This window comes from Hemiscyllium ocellatum, chromosome 1 (genome assembly GCF_020745735.1).
Source record: "Hemiscyllium ocellatum isolate sHemOce1 chromosome 1, sHemOce1.pat.X.cur, whole genome shotgun sequence".
NCBI lineage: Eukaryota > Metazoa > Chordata > Chondrichthyes > Orectolobiformes > Hemiscylliidae > Hemiscyllium > Hemiscyllium ocellatum.
Genome location: NC_083401.1, coordinates 98,678,389 through 98,701,014, shown reverse-complemented (window position 1 = coordinate 98,701,014; position 22,626 = coordinate 98,678,389). Strand labels below are relative to the sequence as shown.

At 41.0% G+C, this 22,626-nt stretch overlaps 1 protein-coding gene across 1 annotated transcript in view; it reads right to left on the bottom strand.

Annotated features, from left to right (window-relative positions):
- The window catches only part of nfxl1 (nuclear transcription factor, X-box binding-like 1), a 156,776-nt gene that overhangs the window by 100,181 nt on the left and 33,969 nt on the right, over nucleotides 1–22,626 (bottom strand). Inside the window, exons 8-10 of the mRNA XM_060830967.1 lie at nucleotides 22,364–22,478; nucleotides 15,111–15,235; nucleotides 9,404–9,526 (exon numbers count right to left, since the gene is read on the bottom strand). Of these exons, the coding sequence (XP_060686950.1) occupies nucleotides 9,404–9,526; nucleotides 15,111–15,235; nucleotides 22,364–22,478 (363 nt within the window). The remainder of the gene's footprint in view (nucleotides 1–9,403; nucleotides 9,527–15,110; nucleotides 15,236–22,363; nucleotides 22,479–22,626) is intronic.

Genomic DNA, 22,626 nt, shown 5'->3' with positions numbered 1-22,626 from the left:
TACATACAAGCATAGAAGATGCAATACTTACCTCATTATCATTCTCTGACCAAGACTCCAAACACTCTATTCAGGTGAATAGTTATTTGTGCATACTACTTTGAATTTAGCAAGCCACAATCACTGTTCCCAATGTGGCCTAACTCTACAGCAGAGAAACTATCCAAATTATATGACAGCTTACTGTCATTAAATTTCTCCTTTCTGCCACTCTCTGATCAGACAAAGTGCCTATGATTTGATGACTGGGAACTCATATCTGAAGAACTTAGACGACAGAATTGTTTGAGCATGTAATTTGTAGGGTCAATTAAAGGCAAATTAGTAGATGCAGCGTACTTACATTCCCAAAAAGCAATCAGACGGTACCACATAAAAATGTTAATTGGCAAGACGAGTTCATGGGGTTGCAGATAATATATTAGGATAAGTGTGATTGAAAAAAAACAGATTGCAACAACTCCACCACCAGATAGATTTTCCTCCCTCCCCCAACTGAATTCCAGAGAGACTCATTCCCTCCGCGATTCCCTCGTCAGATCCACGCGCATCCACTCCCCCCCTCCTTCCACTGCCACTGCAGAAAATGCAAATCCTGCACACACACCATTCCCCTCACCTCCATCCAAGGCCCCAAAGGATCCTTCCACATCAGATAGAAATTTGCTTGCACCTCCACTAATGTCACCTACTGTATCCATTGCATCCCATGCAGTGTCCTCTACACTGGGAGACAGGACGCCTACTTGTGAATCATTTCAGTGAACATGTCTGGGACACCCGCACCAACTAACCCCACCACCCAGTGGCTGAACACTAATTCCTCCTCCTACACTACCAAGGACATTTGGGTCCTAGGCTCCTCCATTGCCAAACCCTCACCACCCAATGCCTGGAGGAAGAATACCTCATATTCCACCTTGGGACCCTGCAATCACACATGATCAATGTGGATTTCACCAGTTTCCTCATTTCTCCTCCCCCCACATTATCCTGGTCCCAAGCCTCCAACCTGGCACCAACCTCCTGACTTGTCCATCACCTTTCCCATCTGTGCACTCCACCTTCCTGTCTGACCTACCCACTTCACCTACCTATTGCATTCTCAGCTACCTTCCCCCAACCCCACTCCCCTCCCATTTATCTCTCAGCCCCTTGCCCACAAGTGTCATTCCTGATGAAGGGCTTATCTCCGAAACGTCGATTCTCCTGCTCTTTGGATGCTGCCTGACCTGCTATGCTTTTCCAGCATCATACTCTCAACTCTCGTCTCCAGCATCTGCAATCCTCACTTTCTCTACACTCATATTTAGTAAGACCTGAACAACACTCAGGGTTAGGCTGACAGACAATAAGTAAGATACACGTCAGACATGTGGATGCAATGAAGATGTTCAACAGGGAAGCTAACAATTGCTCTTTGACATTCAAATAGTGTTACCATTTCTGAATCACCCACACTATTACATCCTCAGCTTGCCTTCGACCAGCCATATAAATATTGTGGTTACAAACACAGGTCAGGGACTAGAAATTCTGCAGCATGTAACTCACCTCCCCAACGGCTCTCTACAAACTATCAGCACAAGTCAGGATTGTGATAAGACAGTCTTCACTTGCCTAGATGAATGCAGCTCCACCTTACAAAAAGTTTGATAGCATTCTGGAGAAAGAAACCTGCTTGATGAGCACCTCATATTATTTTCAACACTTAGTCCCTTCACCATTGACACAAAATAACAGCAATTTACCATGCACAAGCTGAAATGCGTTGACTCACCAAGGCTCCTTTGACAGCACTTTCTAAACTCATAACCTCCATCTTTTATAAGTATCACTTATAAGCATAGGAACACCAATATCTATAAATTCAGCTCCAAGACAGATGTCATCTTGACTTGAAACAATATTGCCATTCTTTCACTGATGAACTCAAATCCTGGAGCTCACTTCTCCACAACCCTGTGGGCACTGATGAAACATAAGGAAATGGTTCAAGGAGACAGCTCACTACCACCTTATCCAGGACGACGGGGGATAACCAATAAATGCTGGTCTAGCTGGCAACATCCACATCCCATTAACAAATAAAAACAAATTAAAGACAAGGAAATGGTATCTTTCATGGCACTGAGTTCAAGAACAAAGTTGCCTTTACTGGCCTATGGTAAGGCTACACACCTTTCCATAGTTTTCCATATTCAAGAAGGATAAACTTGCAAAGGCAATATTGTGAAGATTCAGTGGCCTGACAGATGGTTGTTCTATAATGAGAGGCTGAGTTAATTGGATCTATATGCTTTGAGGTTCAGAAGAATGAGAGGAGATTTCATCAAAACATTGAAGATTCTTGAAGAATCTCAACAAGGTAAACACTTCAAAGACTATTTCTGCTGGCTGAAGAATCTATAAAATTGGCAGTCCTAGAATGAGAAATTGATCATTTAAGACCAAGCTGAAGAGAAATGTCTCCACTTAAATGGTTGAAAATTCTACTCCAGAGGGTTGAAGATGCTAAATCATTGAACACAAGGTCAGATAGATGGATTTGTTATCTCAGGGAATCAAAGCTTATGGGGGTGGGCAGGAAAATGAAATTGAAGCCTAAGACCATGCATAATTTGATTAAATGGTCCAGTAGGCTTGATAGGAATAGAAATTGACCATATGGCCTATCTGGTGCTGGTGTTATCGGTTGGACCCATATATCAAAAACTCCCTTTGAAGTAACAGACCTTTGGATAAAAGTATTGAACAGTGGAATACAAATCTGGAAGGTTCCAACTTTAGCTACAGAGTAGCTAAATCTAAAAGTGTGCACCAGTGAGGCTTCCACAGCAGATTTCAGTATTCTACAGCCAAAGGTTTCCTTTTAAAAAAAAGCACGCAGGGTTTCTGCCCCACAAAACAGTGACATCTGCTGGAAAGTAAGCCTGGTGTCAGTTGAATCAGGATCACTGCTCAATGTCAGTTCTGCAGCTTTTCAAGTTAAACCAACTAGCACATGTTTTACAGCATTATACATCTACACGTGAAGATGATTCACATTAAATGTATGCTTTAACAGACTGTGCAATACACACATGAATTAGGAGCAGAGATAGACCATTCAGCTAACCACCACCCCCAGGCTACTATGTCATTCAGACAGACCACAGGTGCTCTGGTTGCTTTTGAATTCCACATTCTCACCCAACACCAAAAATCTTAAACTGCCTTTCAAGAATCTATCTATCTCTGCTTAAGAATTTCCAATGGCCAACACCTTCACTGCCTTCCAAGGCAGAGAATTCCAAACCCTCAGAAAACATTTCTTTTCATCTCGGTCCAAAAAGACAATCCCATAGGTTTCAAAGTACCTCCTAGATCTGGACACTTGCAAAAGAAAAGATCCCTTCCAGATCCACCTTGTCAAACATTCAGGACTTTATATAATTTAACCAAGTCATCGCTCGATCTTCTAAATACCAGTGGAAACAAGCCAGTTTGTCTAACCTTTCCTCATAAGACAATACACTCATTCCGGGTATCAATCTAAAAAATACCTCTGAATTCCCTCCACAAACTGCTATCATTCCTTAAATTGTTTACAAATTACACTGAAAGAAAAATGTACATAAAAATTACTCGCCAACTCTCAAACTTCTTCAATGCCCTGCACACCCAGTGAATTGCATTTATTGTATGTGTTGTTTTATATATGGACAAAATGGGCAGCAATTTGACATACAGTAAATGGGACATCTTAAGAACCAGTGAACTGAATTATCAACTAACTGGTTTTTGAGGACACTGGTTGAAATTTAACCTAAATAAACTTCCAACCATATATCTACTCCAATACTAAGATGACCCATTTATTTCTATAACGGCGCATCACATCCTGCCTCAGCAAATTATTGCTGAAATTCTCACACATACCTTGGTTTACCTTTGGATTTGATTGTGCCAAACTACATTTGGCCTGCCTCCCGTGTTCTATACAAGGTAAATTTAAGGATAACCAAACTTCAGCTGCCTACCTCCCACTCACACGAACTCCTGTTCATCCACAATGCCCTGTGCTCATGGGCGTACACTATTCCTTGGTAACAAACTTCCTAGGACAAACAGGAAGACAGCTAACAACCCACATCCACGAACATCAACTAGCCACGAAACGACACGACCAGCCATCCCTAGTAGCCATACACTCAGATGACAAACAACATGAATTCGATTGGGACAACACCACTATTATAGGGCAGGCCAAACAGAGAACAGCCAGGGAATTCCTAGAAGCATGGCACTCATCCAAGAATTCTATTAACAGACACATCGATCTAGACCCTATATACTGGCCACTGCAACGGACAGCAACTGACAACCGGAAGCGGCAGATTCAAACCAGTATAAATGCCGGAGAAATCAGCACAGAAGCGCTTCACAGGAGGCTCCCAAGCACTGAAGATGTCACCTAGAAAGGGACGAAACGTTTGCAAGAAAAACTCCCAGCTCGGCAAACAGAACCACAACAACGAGCACCCGAGCTACAAATCTTCTCACAAACTTTTGAGTTCCTTGGTAAATTTAGAATGTTTTAATTTTAAAATTTTCATGTTTTCAAATTCTTCTACAGCTTTATTTTGGCATCCCTATAAGTCTCCTCTGACTCCAAAAACCTTCCCATTAGCTTTGCCTCTTGAGCAGTTGATCTTATTTGTTCCACTGTTATGGTTTTGCTTCCAGCAGTCAAGGTCCTAACGTCTCGCATCTCTCCATAAACCTCTGCCTCCTCCTTTCCTTAAGTTGTCTGACATATTGCCCAAGAATTTGGGCATTGAGCCCAATGCCTTGCTATGTGGCTTGACATTAAATTTTGCTTCATAATGTTCCTGTAAAGTGCTTTGGGACATTTAATTTGTATTGACAGTGCAATATAAACACAAGCTGTTACTGCTGAATATTCACTGAGACATTAAAATAAACCTCACTTTTTCTTCACATGGTCTTAAAAGTAAGCCATGTCGAGCCTCATTGTGATTGCACGCTGGAAACAAACCCTGCTATTTCTGGAGTAGTCACAAAAGTTAAAAGGTTTGTCTCAAGTACACAAGCTTTTTAATTTACCTCTTTAAGACAGAGGTTGTCAGAAAATGCATACCAGGTGTCTGTACCTAACAAAAAATTATTTATTACAGGTATTAGACTCTAGTTACAGATAAACAATTAAGAACTATCAGAGTTCAGCTCTATTAATTAAATACTAATCCCATTATTACCTTCCCCTTACACACCTCACCCTCACCCATAGGGAAAAACTTAGAAAGCAGTTCAGTGGTCTCTCTCTTCACAGGAACAGTGCTTCTCTATCTTCCTTTCCCTAATGTGTCTACTGGTTAGCAAGAGGCACAGGGTAGGTGGTTCATTTTATAAAAACTGCCTTAGGGAAAGTGATGACTGCAGATGCTGGAGGCCAGAGTCGAAGAGAATGTGGTGCTGGAAAAGCATAGCTTGTCAGGCAGCATCCAAGGAGCAGGAGAGTTGACGTTTCGAGCTTAAGCTCTTCATTGAGAATATGGGGATGGCCCAAGGGGGATGAGAGATAAATGGGAGGGGAGTGGGAGAAAATAGACAGGAATGCGATTGATAGATGAAGGTTGGGGTGAAGATGATAGGTTGGAGAGGAGGGTGGAGCAGCTGGATAGGAAGGAAGATGGACAGTTCAAGTGGGCGGTTCCAAGTTGGAAGGCTGGATCTGGAATAAGGTGTAGGGAGGGAAAATGAGGAAACTGGTAAAATCGAAATTGATCCCATGTGGTTGGAGGGTCCCATGGTGGAAGAGGTGGTGTTCTTCCTCCAGGCTTCGGGTGGCTAGAGTTTGGCAGTGGAGGCGGCCAGGATTTGCATGTCCTTGGTGGAGTAGGAGGGGGGAGTTTAAGTATTTCGCCACAGGGCAGTGGGGTTGTTAAGTGCATGTGTCATAGAGATGCTCTGAAACGTTTCGCAAATTGGCATCCTGTCTCCCCAATTTAGAGGGGACCACATCAAGAGGAATGGACACAATAGATGCAGTGTGTGCAACATGGTGGAGAAAAAGGTGTTTGTTGAGTGTGTGAATTCTTCGAAGGGTGAACTATAGCAAGGGTCCTTTGCAGGTCTGGGAGAATGTAGTGCTGAGCTGGAGCAGGGCTGACCGCAGAGACAGCAGGTGACAGCACATGGCTGCGATGAGGATCAGGAGAGAGAACCATTTCTGGAGGCTTTGGATTTGTTGTAGATACTGGTTGTCCAGATCAGGTCCAAATTTTGATGGTCTGAATCTAGTCCGGAGTCCACGCGTGATCAGTCAGTTCCGTAGGCAGGCGCTGAGGAAGACATGTGGCTGTAATAGCATGCCTGCTTCAGGATAAGGCTGAAGAGCTTCAACCCCAACTTCACCATCAAACCAGCAGGAAAGAGGGGCGCAGTGGCAGTTTGACACACCAATCTCTACACCGCTGAAGCCAGGCACCACCTTGCGGACACCTCCTCCTACTGCCCCCTCAACCATGACTTCACCTCCCATCAGCAAACCATCATCTCCCAGACCATCCACAACCACAACATCTCAGTGGATCTCCCACTAACAGCCTCCAACCTCATTCCGGGAACCCTGTACCGCCCATCCAAAATTCACAAACCTGACTGCCCCAGTGGGCCAATCGTCTCAGCATGCTTTGACCCAACGAACTTATCTCTGCATACCTTGACTTTTATGGCAGAGAACAGAGATTGCTCCTGGACTGTTGGTGATCTAAAAGCTTTTCAATATGTTGTTCACAGCCCCAAACAATCAGAAGCTGAAAGTCTTTGTGATCAATAACTGGTCACTAGCCCAAAAGATCAATCAAGTATTTGTACCAACCAAAACTCCATTTGTACACTCTAGCCCATCCACAACCACCATTCAACCAGCAGCTGTGCAAACGGTGTTCACAATAGATGCCAGGTTACTCACCTTCAAAACATACAGCAACCCTTGGTTTGAAAACAGTTCTTTTCTCTTCTCAATTCACAATTTAAAACGTCTAACAATGATTCCATAGTTATTACGAAACTAGATTTTTTATTTTAGATTTATGAAGTGAATTAAAATTTCATCATTTGCCATGGACGGATTCAAATTTATGTTCCCAAACCATTAGCCTAAACCCAGTGAGAATACTAGCCACTGCATCTAATGTTAGCTGCTGCTTTCAGAAGAGATGGAAAATAGGTTTCCAAAGCTCATGTCATAATGTGTAGCATTTTACTGAACAGTAGAAGACAGTTAAAAACATATCATGCTGTAAGGTTGCCAACTTTTCCACGAGTAGATCTTACAGCTGCAATGTACACAGAAGCATATTTTAATCAATATTAGCTCTTGCACACAATTCTCAAAATTGACTTTTGCTATTTGCATTTTCTACTTGTTATTTACACACAAGTATTCAACAGGACACACATTTTATAAAGTGCTCTATAGAGACTTAGACTTGGGAGAGGAATTACAGCGGAACCCCGATTATCCGAACATCGATTATCCGAATTTCAGAATATCGGAACAAGATTGCAAGGTCCCAATGCTTGGCTAAACTACGTTATCTGGCATTTAATTAGCCGAACATTCGATTATCTGAACAAAATATTTCCCATCTGTGTTGTTCAGATAATCGAGGTTCTTTTGTATACCCAAACAAATGGCAGATGTTTGAAAGGTAACAGGAGCCTCATAGGGAGGCAACCAGTCTAACAGAGAAAAATGCTTGAGGCAAGAATGATTTTGGCTGCATAAGCTACAAGCTACAATTGCAGGTTTAATTGCTCCCTGGTTATTCTTTCATTATCAATTTACTAAAAATTTGCAGGATAGAATCTCAGTTATTAGAATTAGAATAAATATTTCTTAGGGTCGACTGGAAGCTATCTGCATGCACCAGTGCCTTAGAAACCAAATAAAGTACAATTCACGTGCCTATTATAAATCATGGAGACTGTTTAAGTGAACTTTAATTACTTATCTTTTTTAACTTTTGATTTACGGTGGCACAATGGTTAGCACTGCTGCCTCAGCGCCAGAGACCCGGGTTCAATTCCCACCTCAGGCACCTGTCTGTGGGGAGTTTGCACATTCTCCCAGTGTTTGCTTGGGTTTCCTCCGGGTGCTCCGGTTTCCTCCCACAGTCCAAAAATGTGCAGGTGAGGTGAATTGGCCATGCTAAATTGCCCATGGTGTTAGGTGAAGGGGTAAACGTAGGGGAATGGGTCTGCGTGGGTCGCTCTTCAGAGGGTCGGTGTGCACTTGTTGGGCCAAAGGACCTGTTTCCACACTGTCAGTAATCTAATCTAACTGTTTGTCGGTCTGTCTTTAATTCTAGCTCCCCCGCTCCTATAAAAGAGGATTTGGTTTAAGTCATAGACATTGATTAATGTTTAACTTTGCTCTGTATTATTAATAAGTTGTTAACTACTTTGTGAATAACGGTATAGATACCAGGTTTATAGCTTAAACAAAGTCTAGTACTGGTTATTTAAAAACCTCATTAAGAACCATTGGGGTCAATTTTGAGGATCACAAATGTTTCAATTTTACTATATTGGCAAATGCCGGAAAAGGATGGATGATTTGTGTTAGCTGTCTGACTTCATGATGTAATACACCTAAGAATTTCATATTCCAACGTATACCTCCACAGCATATCTTACTTTTTAAGATTTGGCTTTTCAAGACACTGCTGCCCACATCCAAAATTTCACCAAGATTTCACCACTCAATTACATCGACTTCCAGTCAAACACTAATTTTAAAATTCTTGTCCTTGCTTTCAAAATCCTTCACAAGCTTGTTGTTTCCTGCCTTTGCAACCTTAACAGTCTTATAGGCCTCAGATCTCTACACCAATTCAGTCCACTTGTACATCTCCAACTTTAAATTGGTCCCCCACTGGCCAAGCTTTCAGCTGCCTGGAATTAAGCTCTGTAAATCTCACTCTCTACCACTTTCTTCCTCTAAAACTTTGAAAAGGCTTTTGGACATCTTCCTTCAGATTTTCTTATGTAATTTGATGTACAACTTTGATATTTTGCCTTGTGACAGTTTATTGCAATTAAAGATGCAGTATAATGCAATTTGTAGATTTTCAATAAGATACAATGTTCTTTTACTATCTAATTAATTAGTTTAGTTAACCCAACAATTAATTAAATTGAATTAATATTCCTTCTCAACTTATCTAACAAAAAAAAGTGAAAAATGCATAGCAATAAATTAGTGTTGTCAGATAGTGGGAAAACTGCAATCTAAATCATTTGAGGCATAAGCAATAGCTTTTGTGACAGCGCTATAAAAATAAACATATAGTACGAACTTTGGCCAGAAAAAAAACTCCTTCATTCTTACCTTCCTCTTGCACTGATGCCTTTGGCAATCACGCAATTTGATGCATTTTGTTTCGCACAAGTACTCCTTATGACATGGCAAAACCTTTGAATGTTTCCCACAGCGACATTGTTTCTCCACTTCCTGAAAATCAAAATCAAACAATTAAGAATAATACTTTAGAAGACTTTTCAGGATGATATCAGGACGAGGTGGTGGTGTTTGGGCATCCTGCTTCAATCCCTTTATAAAAATTTTTTATTTTTCTTCAGACTTTTGAATCAAATTATTTTTCTTTTCTTTCTGCAGCTGCGATGAAGGAGAGATGTTGTGGGAGCTTTGAGTGGAGGATCCAATCCATTCCAATCCCATGGAGGTTGCGGCTTGAGCAACTTTTCCAGCGTCAATGGATTGTGCTCAGTTCTTTCTCTTTGTTGTTTTGGCGGCTTCTGCAAACGCAATGGAGTGAACAATCCTTCAATTCTTGCGAGTTAATTTGGATGTTCTTTCAGCCCTCAGAAGTTGAGATGGGCCCCAGTCCTTGAAAGTTGAGACAGTCTCCTGGTTGTGGCTACAGTTAGGGTATCAGCGGCAGTGAAATGGCTTTGGCAGAGATGGCATACTGGATCCGGTCAGCAGCATGGGCTGTTTAAGCGTGCTTCCACCTTGTGGCCTCAGGGAGCAGCTTTGACAGCTGAAGACTAAGGCATGTCACTTATCCACTTATGAAAAATCAAGAAGCCATGGTTGGAACAAAAAGAGGCATTTATCTTAACTTAGCATGCATTATTTCTTTTTATAATTTATGTAATTAAAATAGCACTGGATTAATTATGGTGATTTATACACACTTGGCTGTATTGTCATAAATACATGTAACAATAAATTACTGTAAAGAAAACAAATTATTTTCTTCATTGTTGATTTCCCACTATTTTTCTGAATGTTTCCAAGGTAACAGTATTTATAGCAAATAAATGTTTAACATTCTTGACTATATTCTAAAGGGTATATTTCCTCATCAATATGGCTACACTCCAGTTCGGAGTTGAACATTAGGAATATTCTGGTAATATCTTGTTTAATGTAAATGTCAACTTCTTGTAAAGTTCAAATTTATTGTTCTAATTTTTTTTGGACAGCAGAAGTTCCAGTTTCGTTAAGTGTTTTCTAAAGTTATAAAGATTTATTTCAATGATCTTCAAAAACTTGTGCATAGATTACTTAATAAAATTGTGGAGCATGAACAGCTTATATGAACTTTAAAAATTCACCCTGTGTGGTCTTTTGATTTTATTAAAAGGAACAAAAACTCCTTAAATAACCCTTTATCTCTACAACCAACAACTAAAATATTGATCAGAAGTACTTTATAAATCAGTTCTTCTACTGAAGATGTTATTTAAACATTGTTTAATAGCTTAGGATATTAAAATTTTATATTATAATCCTAAATGTAGATAGGTACTTAATTATATTTTATTACATTTAATAGGTTTGACTGCACAAACTAAAATAACCCTAGATGTTTGAAATTACATGGTAATTATCCAACAAGAAACCCTTATTTATGCATTAAATAAGATGTTACGTTTCTCCATTTGCATCAAGGTACATTAACAATAGCACTTTCTGAACCAAAGAATCATAATCTGACAACTGAAAAACACAAGTTCTATATTCAGTTAGGTTAGGTTAATACAGGGCATTGATCTTCACTACAGCATTCTCAGATGGATCTTCAGCTCCCTCAAGTGCACCCTGTGCTCCAATTACCATGTCTTATAGAAACCTTACAACCTATCATTGACAGTAGTCATTCAGGTCATTCCTTATCTGGATTCTCCTATACAGCATAGCTGTGCTAATCAGTCTGCTTTCATTTTCTCAGCTTCAGGAAAAAAAATTACACCCAAAGTTTCTCTAAAGCTCCTGCCTTTCTTTTATTATTGCCTGCAAAGTTTAATTTTCTCCATTGCTTAATTTCACTTTTATTGTCCGCATTTCTCCAAATAAAAATTATCTTCTCGTTCGCTATTTGGTGCGAACATCTCCTCTACAACTTCAAACCCATGATCGAGAATGTAAAGAGAGACCACATGCCTTAAACAACTACCACCAGATCTGAGGGGACTACTTCAAGTTAAAATGACTTGATATTTTGCATCTAAGCTTAAAGCCATTTGTCCAGCTTCTAACTATGACATACCCTGCCATTCCTGGACATAGAGCCCTCCTGTCAGCAAACTTAAGTCATCACTGCCCAGTATTTCTTAAACCCTTATCTCAGTGGCAGATTACTTAACCCTCTCCACCTCACAGTGATATGAATTTTGCTATTCGAGTCACAGTATTGCATTAATTCTCCCCACTTACTACCTGGTCACCAACAGTCTATATCTTTACAAATTTCTGGAAAATACTGTTGCCTCAATTTTAATCCCACTACAATATGATTTATTATTCTCACAGGTACTGAATACCATGAAAAGTATTGTTTTGAATGCTATCCAGACAAATCATAACCTTGCACAAGTGCATCAAGGTAATAAAACAGAATACAGAATGTATAATGCTACAAGTTTGATAACAGTAGGAAGAAGTTGTTCTTAAATCTGTTAATACTTGATCTTCAAACTTCTGTATCTTCTGACAGATGGAAGAGAGCTTTAGCAGGGTGGGAGGGGTCTTTGATTATGTTGGCTGCTTTCCCAAGGCAGTGGGAAATATAGACAGAGTCAATGGAAAGATGGTTGGTTTTCGTAATGAATTGGGCTGCTTACCCTGTAATTTCTTATGGTTTTGGACAAAACAGTTGCCATACCAAGCTGTGATGCATTTATAAAAATTGCTAAGGATCATTGTGGACATGCCGAATTTCCTTAGCCTTCTGAGGAAGCAGAGGCATTGTGAGTGCTTTCTTCATTACAGCGTCGATGAGGATGGACCAGCACAGATCATTGGTGATATTTACTCCCAGGAACTTGAAGCCCTCAACCACCAAGCCACTAAAGCTGTCTCTCCCTTTCCTATACTGGGTCTCATCGTTGTTTGAGAGCTGACCCACTACGATGGTATCATCAGCAAATTTGTAAATGGAGTTAGAGCAGAATTTGACCAGAGTTGTGAGTGTCTAAGTAGTATAGTAAGGGGCTTAGTATGCAGCCTTGCAGGACACCAGTGTTGAGAATTATTGTAAACAAGGTGTAGTCACCCATGCTTACTGACGGTGGTCTGCAGGCCAGGAAACGGAAGAGTTGCAGAGGAGGACCCAGGTCTCTGAACTTGAAGATGAGTTTGGTTAGAATTATAGTGTCAATGGTGGAGCTGAAGCAATAGGAATCTGAAGTAGATGCCCTTGTTGTCCAGATGTTCTGGAATGAGTGCAGGGCCATGGAGGTGGCATCTGCCTCAGACCTACTGCGACGGCAGGCAAATTGTAGTGGACCAAGGCAAACTGGGAGGCTGGTGTTGATGTGTGCCATTACTAACCTTTCAAAATCTTTTATAAGGGTGGATGTTAGATCCATCTGGCAGTAGGCATAACGACACGCTTCCTGATTTTTGTGTTCGGCACTGCGAGAATAGTGGTATTCTTGAAGCCAGTGGGAACTTTAACTTACTACAACGTGAAGATGTTTGAGAATATGCCCACCAGCTGGTCTGCGCAGGATCAGAGTGTACAACCAGAAACTCCATCTGGGACAGTAGTTTTCACATGGGCTCATTCTTAAGAGGGCCAATCTTACATCTGCGGTGGTGGGTACAGGTGCACCTGAGGTTATATGGGCAAGTAACATCATTTCACTGACCTTTTGTTCAAAACTGTCGGCGATTCTACTCAACTTCACTTTGTAGCCCATTACATCGTTTAAGCCTCGGCAAAGTTCATGCGAAGGTCCTGATTAAGAGCTCACATCCGAAACATTGATTCTCCTGCTCCTTGGAGACCAGTTGTGCTTGTCCATTACCACACTCTCCACTCTAGCATCTGCAATCCTCACTTTCTCCTAGTCAACACAGCTCACGAGAGTTTGTTTGGTTAGTCTGTGACTCTAGTTTTGCCTGGTATTGTCTCTTGGTGTCCCTGATGGCTTTACAAAGATTATACCTAGATTCCTCACATAAGTCAGGTACACCTGACTTGAACGGCACAGCCTTGGATATCAATAGCGAGTGAACCTCCCACTTCATCCACGGCCATGATTCAGAAACTGTCTCAACAACAGCAATGAGACTAGTCAGTTCTTCAACAATGACATTCTCTTTGAATAGGTCTATTTTGTAATCCACGTTGTGGCTCTTTCATTCATGTGACAATGTAGATAGTGCAAGATCAAAATTAGGTTAAGGCAGGGGTGGAAAACAGGAGCTATCAAATTAACCACCCATTATAGACATTACTAAATATTCAGTTTCATTGCAGTCAATGAAATTAATTATCAGACACTGCAGCCAATCTGAAAGCCATCACATGCCACTTCCTGAGATAAATTTAGAACTACATGAAAAACTTCTTATGGTTTGATGAAACTTCTCATGCATTATTAATGCACATATACATCAACTTGCCCATTGCTGGGATTGAAGTCAACAATCATCAATTTAAGACTGAAATTAGATAATTAGGGTACACACTCTAATTAGACCATTCTGTGGCAGCTGTTTTATTTGGAAGGAACGGTGGATTGCAATTGTTTCTACATCCTATTACACCAAAAGATTCAAAGCAATCTCTGCGATCCTCTTCCGTTTTTTCAATAATTTGTATTTCTTTAAAAACCAAAGAAAACGTATTTTACACAGGTTGCAGGGTAGAGAGACAAATTGGCCACCCAAATAATAACCATTACAACATGATAATTACTTTCATGAAAAGCTCCCGTTTAAGCTTCACCAATGTATTGCTTCATGAACAGGCACATATCAGGAACATTTGCTGTGAGCCATCTCATGATTCAAAAGAAACAGCAGCAAATCTGGTATCCCAGAAATTTAACCTGTCATCCCAGAAACTTAACCTGTCATCAAGACAGTATCATGATTGTGCAGATTAGAATTAGCAAGTTCTGCAGCTTGACTCCTCAAGTACTGCCTCCAACAAAGCACAAGTCAGGCTGTAATGGAATATTTTCCACGTGCCTAGATGTTTGCAGCTTAACAGCACTCAAGAAACCTGGCACCAAACCTGTTCAGTTGGCACACCATCAAAATCCTCCACATTTTTCCTACAGTGACAGCAGTGCACACCATCTACAAGATAAGCTGCAGCATCTTCCAAACCAAAAACCTCTTCACTCCAAGGACAAGGCTACTGCATGTTCAGAAACACCACCATTTTCAAGGTGCACTCTAAACTTGACTTGAAATTATAATACTTGTTCTTTCACTGTCACCTGGTTAAAACACTTGAACACCATTCCTAGTCATAGGTGCACTAACACCATATCAACTGCAGCAGTTCAAGACAGCAGCTCAGAACCACTTTCTAAAGGCAATTAGATATGGGCAATAAATGTTGAATTTAACCAGAGGTTACATCCTGTGAATGGAAAAAAAAATCAAAACTTAAAATCACATTAAGAACAAATTGCTGGAAAATACATATGGCAGGAAGAGAAGACAGCAAGCCTTTTCCGAAATTCATTTACATAAAACATATTTCATGAAGGTATTTCCACAAAACAACAAATAGAAGTATAGCGAGTGAGCTGATGCATGCTTTTACCTGTCTACAAGTCTCACAAGGCCCTCGATGGCAACGCATTGAACATCTATGAAGACCACATGCCAATGGTTTGTCACAGGTATCACCACAAGTTGGTATATCCTCTGTGCAGGGCAGTGCAGACTCTAGATAAAGTATTAAATACCTCAGTTGTTTCTAAATGTTATCACAGAAAATGATAATTTAAATAAGATAAAAAGTATTAAAGAATTTTGAATTTTATGGCTATGTGTAATCAAGACCTTGGAGGTAAACAGAAATAAATAAACTAAATTCTGCTGCCATGGGAAGCTTGAAGAGTTGAATATGTCTTGTGTGAAATTACAATATTTGCAAGGCACAGGTCAATACAACAGATCATTTTCATTGGTTTCAGAAAGGGTCCCAAAGCCTCATGCAATCCTTGTAGAAAAACGAGAAAGTACGAAATACTCAAAGAAATCTTGGAGCTAATAAGTCTACTTTCTGCACAATAACAAACAGAACAAATGCAGCAATTTCAGACACTGAGCCAAACAGGATGTTGATGCTGTGAACAATCTGGTTCGATCCAAAATGGTCAAACAAAGAGTCAGTGGCAAGGATATTCACTGAATGTTACCATTTCAGATTTTCCCCAGTTTTACAATGCATGAAATGATATATGCACAGTCCTTGGTTGGTCTGATGTCTGCCTGCAACATAAAAAAGACCAACTTTTGTACAGAGTATTTTTCAAAGATTTGGAGAAAATTCTGAGCAACAGGATTTATGGTTAATTTGGGAAACCAGAGTTTGATTAGAGATAGTCGGCATGGTTTTGTGAGGGGCAGATCATGCCTCACAAACCATACTGAATTCTTTGAGGATGTGAAAAAACACATTGAAGAAGGTACAGCAATGGATGTGATGTGCACGGGATTTTAGTAAGGGTTTGATAAGGTTCCCCATGGTAGGCTCACTCCGGAAGTAAGGAGCCATGGATACAGGGAAATCTGGCTGTCTGGATACAGAATTGGCTGGCCCATAGAAGACAGAGGGTGTTGGTAGCTGGAAAGTATTCGGCCTGGAGCTTGGTGGCCAGTGGTATTCCGCAGGGATCGATTCTAGGATCTCTGCTCTTCGTGATTTTTATAAATGACTTGGATGAGTAAGTGGGAGGGTGAGTTAGTAAGCTGGAACATGGAACATTACAACACAGTACAAGCCCTTCAGCCCTCAAAGTTGTGACCAACTGTGAAACCAATCTAAAGCCCATCTAACCTACACTTTTCCATTTTCATTCATGTTTATTCAATGACCCTTAAAGTTGACAAGTCTACTACTGTTACAGGCAAGGAATTCCACGTCCCTATTACTCTGAGTAAAGAAACTACCTCCGACATCTGTCCAATAACTATCACCCCTCAATTTAAAGCTATGTCCCCTCATGCTAGCAATCACCATCTGAGGAAAAAGGCTGTCATTGTCCACCCTATCCAATCCTCTGATCATCTTGCATGCCTCTGATAAGTGACATCTTAACCATCTTGTCTCTCATGAAAACACAGTCTCAAGTTCCTCAGCCTTTCCTTATAAGACCTTCCCTCCATACCAGGCAACATCCTGGTCAATCCCTCCTCTGCACCCTTGCTAATGCTTTCACATCCTTCCGATAATGCGGGTACCAGAATTGTACGCAATACTCCAAGTGTGGCCGCACAGAGTTTTGTACAGCTGCATCATGACCTCATGGCTCAAACTCAATCCCTCTACCAATAAAAGCTAACACACCGAATGCCTTCTTAACAACCCTATCAACCTGGGCGGCAACTTTCTGGGATCTATGCACATGGACACAGAGATTTCTCTGCTCATCCACACTACCAAGAATTTTACCATTAGCCCGGTACTCTGTATTCCTGTTACTCCTTCCAAAGTGAATCACCTCACACATTTCCACATTAAACTCCATTTACCATCTTTCTGTAGCTTATCTATGTCCCTCTGTAACCAGCAACATCCTTCCCCACCGTCCACAACCCCACCAACTTAGGGTCATTCGCAAATTTGCCGATGGCATGAAGTCTGGTGGAATTGTGAATAGTGTGAAGGGCTATTGTAGGTTGCAACAGGACATTGACAGGATACAGAACTGGAGTTAAATCTGGAGAAGTATGAATTCATTAACTTTGGAAGATCAAATTTGAATGCAGAATACAGGGTTAAAGGCAGGATTCTTGGCAGTGTGGAGGAACAGGGTATCTCAGGGTCCATGTCCATAAATCTATCAAAGTTGCCACCCCAGTTGATAGCATCCAAGGAACAGGAGATTCGACGTTTCGGGCATAAGCCCTTCTTCAGGAATCTCCTGTTCCTTGGATGCTGCCTGACCTGCTGCGCTTTTCCAACAACACATTTCCAGCTCTGATCTCCAGCATCTGCAGACCTCACTTTCTACTCCAGTTGATAGGGTTGTTATGATAATGTACCCTTTAGAAAGGGTGCAGTGAAGACTTACCAGGATGCTGCCTGGACTGGAGGGCAAATCTTATGAAGAAAGGTTGAGGGAGCTAGGGCTTTTCTCACAGGAGCGAAGAAGGATGAGTGGTGACTTGATAGAGTGTACGAGATGATGAGAGGCAGAGAAAAAGTGGATAGCCAGAGACTGTTTCCAATGGTGGATTTGTCTATTATGAGGAGGCATAATTTTAAGGTGATTAGGGGAAGGTTTAGGAGATGTCAGAGGTAGGTTCTTTACACAGACTGCAGTGTGCGTTGCTACCACTGCTGGCAGTGTATTCAAAGTCAGATACATTCGGAACACTTAAGCAACTTTTGAATAGGCACATGGAAGATGCTAAAATGAAGAGTATGTAGGTTAGTTTGATCTTAGAGTAGGATAAAAGGTTGGCACAACATCGAAGGCCAAAGGGCTTGTACTGTGCTGTTCTATGCTCTATGTAACCGAAACAAGGCCACAGAGAGCAGACTAAGCTATATGCATGGATGGCTGGAAGTAAACAAAAAACAACTTTAAAGGCTCTTAATATTCAGTCCATGCTTCATGGTCCATTGCGGACTTATTTCCACCATAACGAAGTGCACACTGTATCTTCATGCCAATGTTGCAGCTGTACTCGAAGAGCTTGGCTAGGATGTGACATGTTCTGAAGCAAGTCATAGAATTGTACAACATGGAAACAGACCCTTCAGTCCAACTCATCCATGCCAACCAGATATCCTGAATTAATCTAGTCCCATAAGCCAGCATTTGGCCCATATCCCTCTAAACCCATCCTAGTCATGTATCCACCCAATTACCTTTTAAATGATAGAATTGTACCAGGCTCCATCACTTCCGCTGGCAGCTCATTCCATACATGCACCATCCTCTGCGTAAAAACATTGCTCCTTGGGTCCCTTTTAAATCTTTTCGCTCTCATTTTAAGCCTATGTCCTCTAGTTTTGGACTCTCCTACCCTGGAAAAGACCTTGGCTATTCTCCCTATCCACGCCCCTCGTAATTTTATAAACCTCTATAAAAGGTTACCCCTCAGCCTCCGAGGGAAAACAGCTCCAACCTATTCAGCCTCTCAATAGCTCAAACCCTCCAACCCCAGCAACATCCTTGTAAACTTTTTCTGCACCCTTTCGTGTTTCACACCGTTCTTCCCATAGCAGGGAGACCAGAATTGAACACAGTGTTCCAAAAGTGGCCTAACCACTGTCCTGTATAGCTGCAACATGACATCCCTACGCCTATATTCAATTCACTGACCAATAAAGGCACATGTACCAAATAACTTCTTCAGTGCTCTGTCTAAATGAGAAAAATGGCTCAGTACCGATCCTTGTGGCATACCAGTGGTCACAGGCCTCCAATCTGAAGAGAGACAATACTCCACCACCACCCTGTCTCCTACCTTCAAGCCAATTTTGTATTCAAAATGGCTAGCTCTCCCAAGATTCAATGTGATCTAACCTTATTAACCATTCTACCATATGGAACCTGTTGAAGCCTTATTGAAGTCCATACAGACAACATTCACTGCTCTACCTTCATCAAACGTCTTTGTCACTTCTTCAAAAAACTCAATTAAGTTAGTGAGAAACAATTTCCCATGCACAAAGCCATGGTGACTATCCCCGAATTAGTCCTTGCTTTTTCAAATACACGCAGATCCTGACCGTCAGAATCCCCACCAACAATTTATGCACCAGTAACATCAGATTCACTGGTCTATAGTTCCCTGGTGTTTCCTTACCAGCTTTCGTAATTAATGTCACCACATTAGCCACTCTCCAGACTTCTGGCATCTCACCCATGACTATCGATGATATAAATATCTCAGCAAAGGGGCCAGCAACTACGTCTCCAGCTTCCCACAAAGTTCTATGTTTCCAGTATTGTAGCAGGAATGCTGTCAGGACACAGAGCATTTGCAGTATCCAGTGCCTCTAACCATTTCTTGAAATCATCCAGTACTGTCAAGGGATTTGAACTGATTTCCCAGGACATTAGTCAAGGACTATTACTTACTACCCAGTGATATTACTGCTGCACCATAATCTCGCAAGAATGTACTTCAGCCTTAAAGACATTTGATGACTTGGCCTCCACAGTCTTAAGTGGCAATGAGATCCACAGATTTACCACCCTCTGGCTGAAGAAATCCCTCCTGAACTCAGTTCTAATCATCCCTTCATTCTGAGGGTGAGTCCTCAGATTCTGGTCTCTCCCACTAGTGGAAACATCTTCCCCACTTCCACTATCTAGGCTTCTATCCAGTTCCAATGAGGTCCCCTTTCATCTCTCTAAATTTTACCAAGTACAGAGTCAGAGTCCTCAACTGCTCCTCATGTGATGGGTCTATCACCCCAGGATTCTTGTAAAAGTCCTCTGGATCTCCTCTAATTCTAATTCCTTAGAAATGGGGCCTGAAACTGCTCATTATATTCCAAATGTGGTCTGACCAGAAGCTTTTATAGCCTCAGCAGTATAGCCCTGCAATTGTGTTCTAGCCCTCTCGAAATGAATATTAACAGTGGATTTGCCTTCCTAACTACCAATTGAGTTTGCATGCTAACCTCAAGAGAACCCTAAACTAGGCTTCCCAAGTTTCTTTGTCCTTCAGATTCCCAAAGCCTTTCCCCATTGAGAAAACTATCTACACTTCTATTCTTCCCACTAAAGTGCATAACCTCACACTTTCCCACATCGTATTCTATCTGTCACTTTTATCCCACTCTGCTAGCCTGCACAAGTCCTTCTTCCAACTTCCTGCTTCCTCCACACTACCTTTCCCTCCAAACTTGGCAACAGCGCCCTCAGTCACTTGGTCCAGATCATTAATGCGGAACTTCACTAGTCACCAGCTGCCATCCTGAAAAAGACCCCATTACTCCTATTCTGCCTTCTGCCAGTCAGCCAATCCTTTATCCATGCCTGTACTTTGCCTATAACACCATGGGCTTGTCTCATTTAGCAGGCTTCTTGTGACACCTTGTCAATGGCATTCTGGAAATCCAAATAGCTCACATCCACTTTGTCTAACCTGCTGATTACTTCCTCAAAAGAATTGTAAAAGATTTGTTAGACATGACCTCCCTTGACAAACCCATGCATGACTCAGCCCTGTTTCCCATGCACTTTCAAGCACTCTGCAATCTCATCCTTAATAATTGACTCCAAAATCTTATCAAATACAAGGGTCAGACTAATTAGCCTATAACTTCCAGTCTTTTGCCTCCCTACCTCCTTAAATAGTGGTGTTACATTAGCCATTTTCCAGTTCTCTGGGAGCCATCCTGACTTCAGTGATTCCTGAAAGATCACCATCAATGCCTACAGAAACTCCTTAGTTATCGCCTTCAGAATACTGGAGAGTAGTCCATCCGGTCTGAGTAATTAATCCACCTCCAGACATTTCAACTTTCCTACCACCTTCTCCTTATTGATGACTACTACAATCACCTCTGACCCGATTCTCAAAGTTCCGGTATGCTTCAAATATGAAGACTGATGCAAAGTAACTATTAAGTTCCTCAGCCATTTCCTTGTTCCTCATTATTAATCCACCAGCCTCATTTTTCAATAGTCCAATGTCCACTCTTGCCTCTTGTATCTAAAGAAACTTTGACAATCTTCTTTGATATCACTAGCCAGATTACCCCCATTTCATCTTCTCCCACTACTGCTTTTTCAGTTGTCCTTCACTGGATTTTAAAGGCTTCTTAATCCTCGGACTTCCCACTAATCTTCACCACAGCTGTCTTATTCTACCCGTAGAATGTTTCTTCTTTCTTGGGATAAATTTCTGCTGTGCCTCCTGAATTACTCCCAGAAACTCCTGCCATTGTCATTATAAACTGTGCTGAAGAGTAACTAATTCAAGGAACTATTGTATATTTCAGAAACATTTTTGGAACTTAGTCAATTTTCTGTGACAATGAATGCGAGAATCAACACCAACCATTATCTACAAATAAAGCAGAGCAGAGGAAAAAGGGATTACTTCTTCACACCATAAAATGGGCACTGTGTGTGTTTGTAAACCAGTTTTTGTTTTATATCATACTGGATTTCATATTATTTATAGCTGAGAAAAAAAGTGATTTTTATTGAATACTTTTCATGACCACCAACACAATTTACAGCCAATGAAGATTTTTTTCAAAGGGTATTCACTGTTACAATTTACCAAACACAGGAGTCATTTTGCACAGAATAAAATTCAACAAAGAGCACTGTGATAAGAAGTTTTGTGATGCTGACCGAAGCAGAAATATTGACTTTGCCTACTAGGAGTAACTCCCTATTCTTCAAAATTATCCTCTGATTTTTCACATCCATCCAAACAAGCAGGTAGGGTCTTGGTTTCAAGACAACATAGCACTGACTTGGAATGACATAGGAGCATCTGCTTTGCTTTTTGGCTCAAGCCCTGGAAAGAGTTTTGAACCTGGAATTTTTAAAAAGGTAAGCATGCCAGCAAATAAGCCCTAGTTGACAAACTGTAACCATTTTCGAAATGTGAAAGCATACTAGAGCTGGTTGGATTATTGCAGTTTCTCTGCAGCAGATGCAATGATGCAGGACTGAATTACGACAGCACCAGGAACCTGGGGCGAGAGTGAGACATCTTGCATGCAAACTGAACAAAATAATTTAGAATGTAACATATTGATTTTAAAAAGGAGGCAAAACCATAATATTGAAAGCAAGACATGGTAGACAGCAAACAATCTTAAACAAAAAATGTTAGGGAGATGAATGGTATGTGCACACATACTTGACTTCCCGCAGGGACAAGCCCTATAACCTGATCGAGGACAATTTCCACAAGTCCCATGGTGGCAGACCTGCTCACATGTATGATTGCCACAAGACAGAGTTCTTCCACACACCTAAAAGCAATAATTTTATAAATTAATAAACAATTTTACTGAAATCTAAATCCTCAAAATTATTTATGTTAACATTGTGAGTCACTTCAGTACATGTTGACAAGACATTCCTTCAACAGCATCTTCCATATCACTGATCTTTACTGCC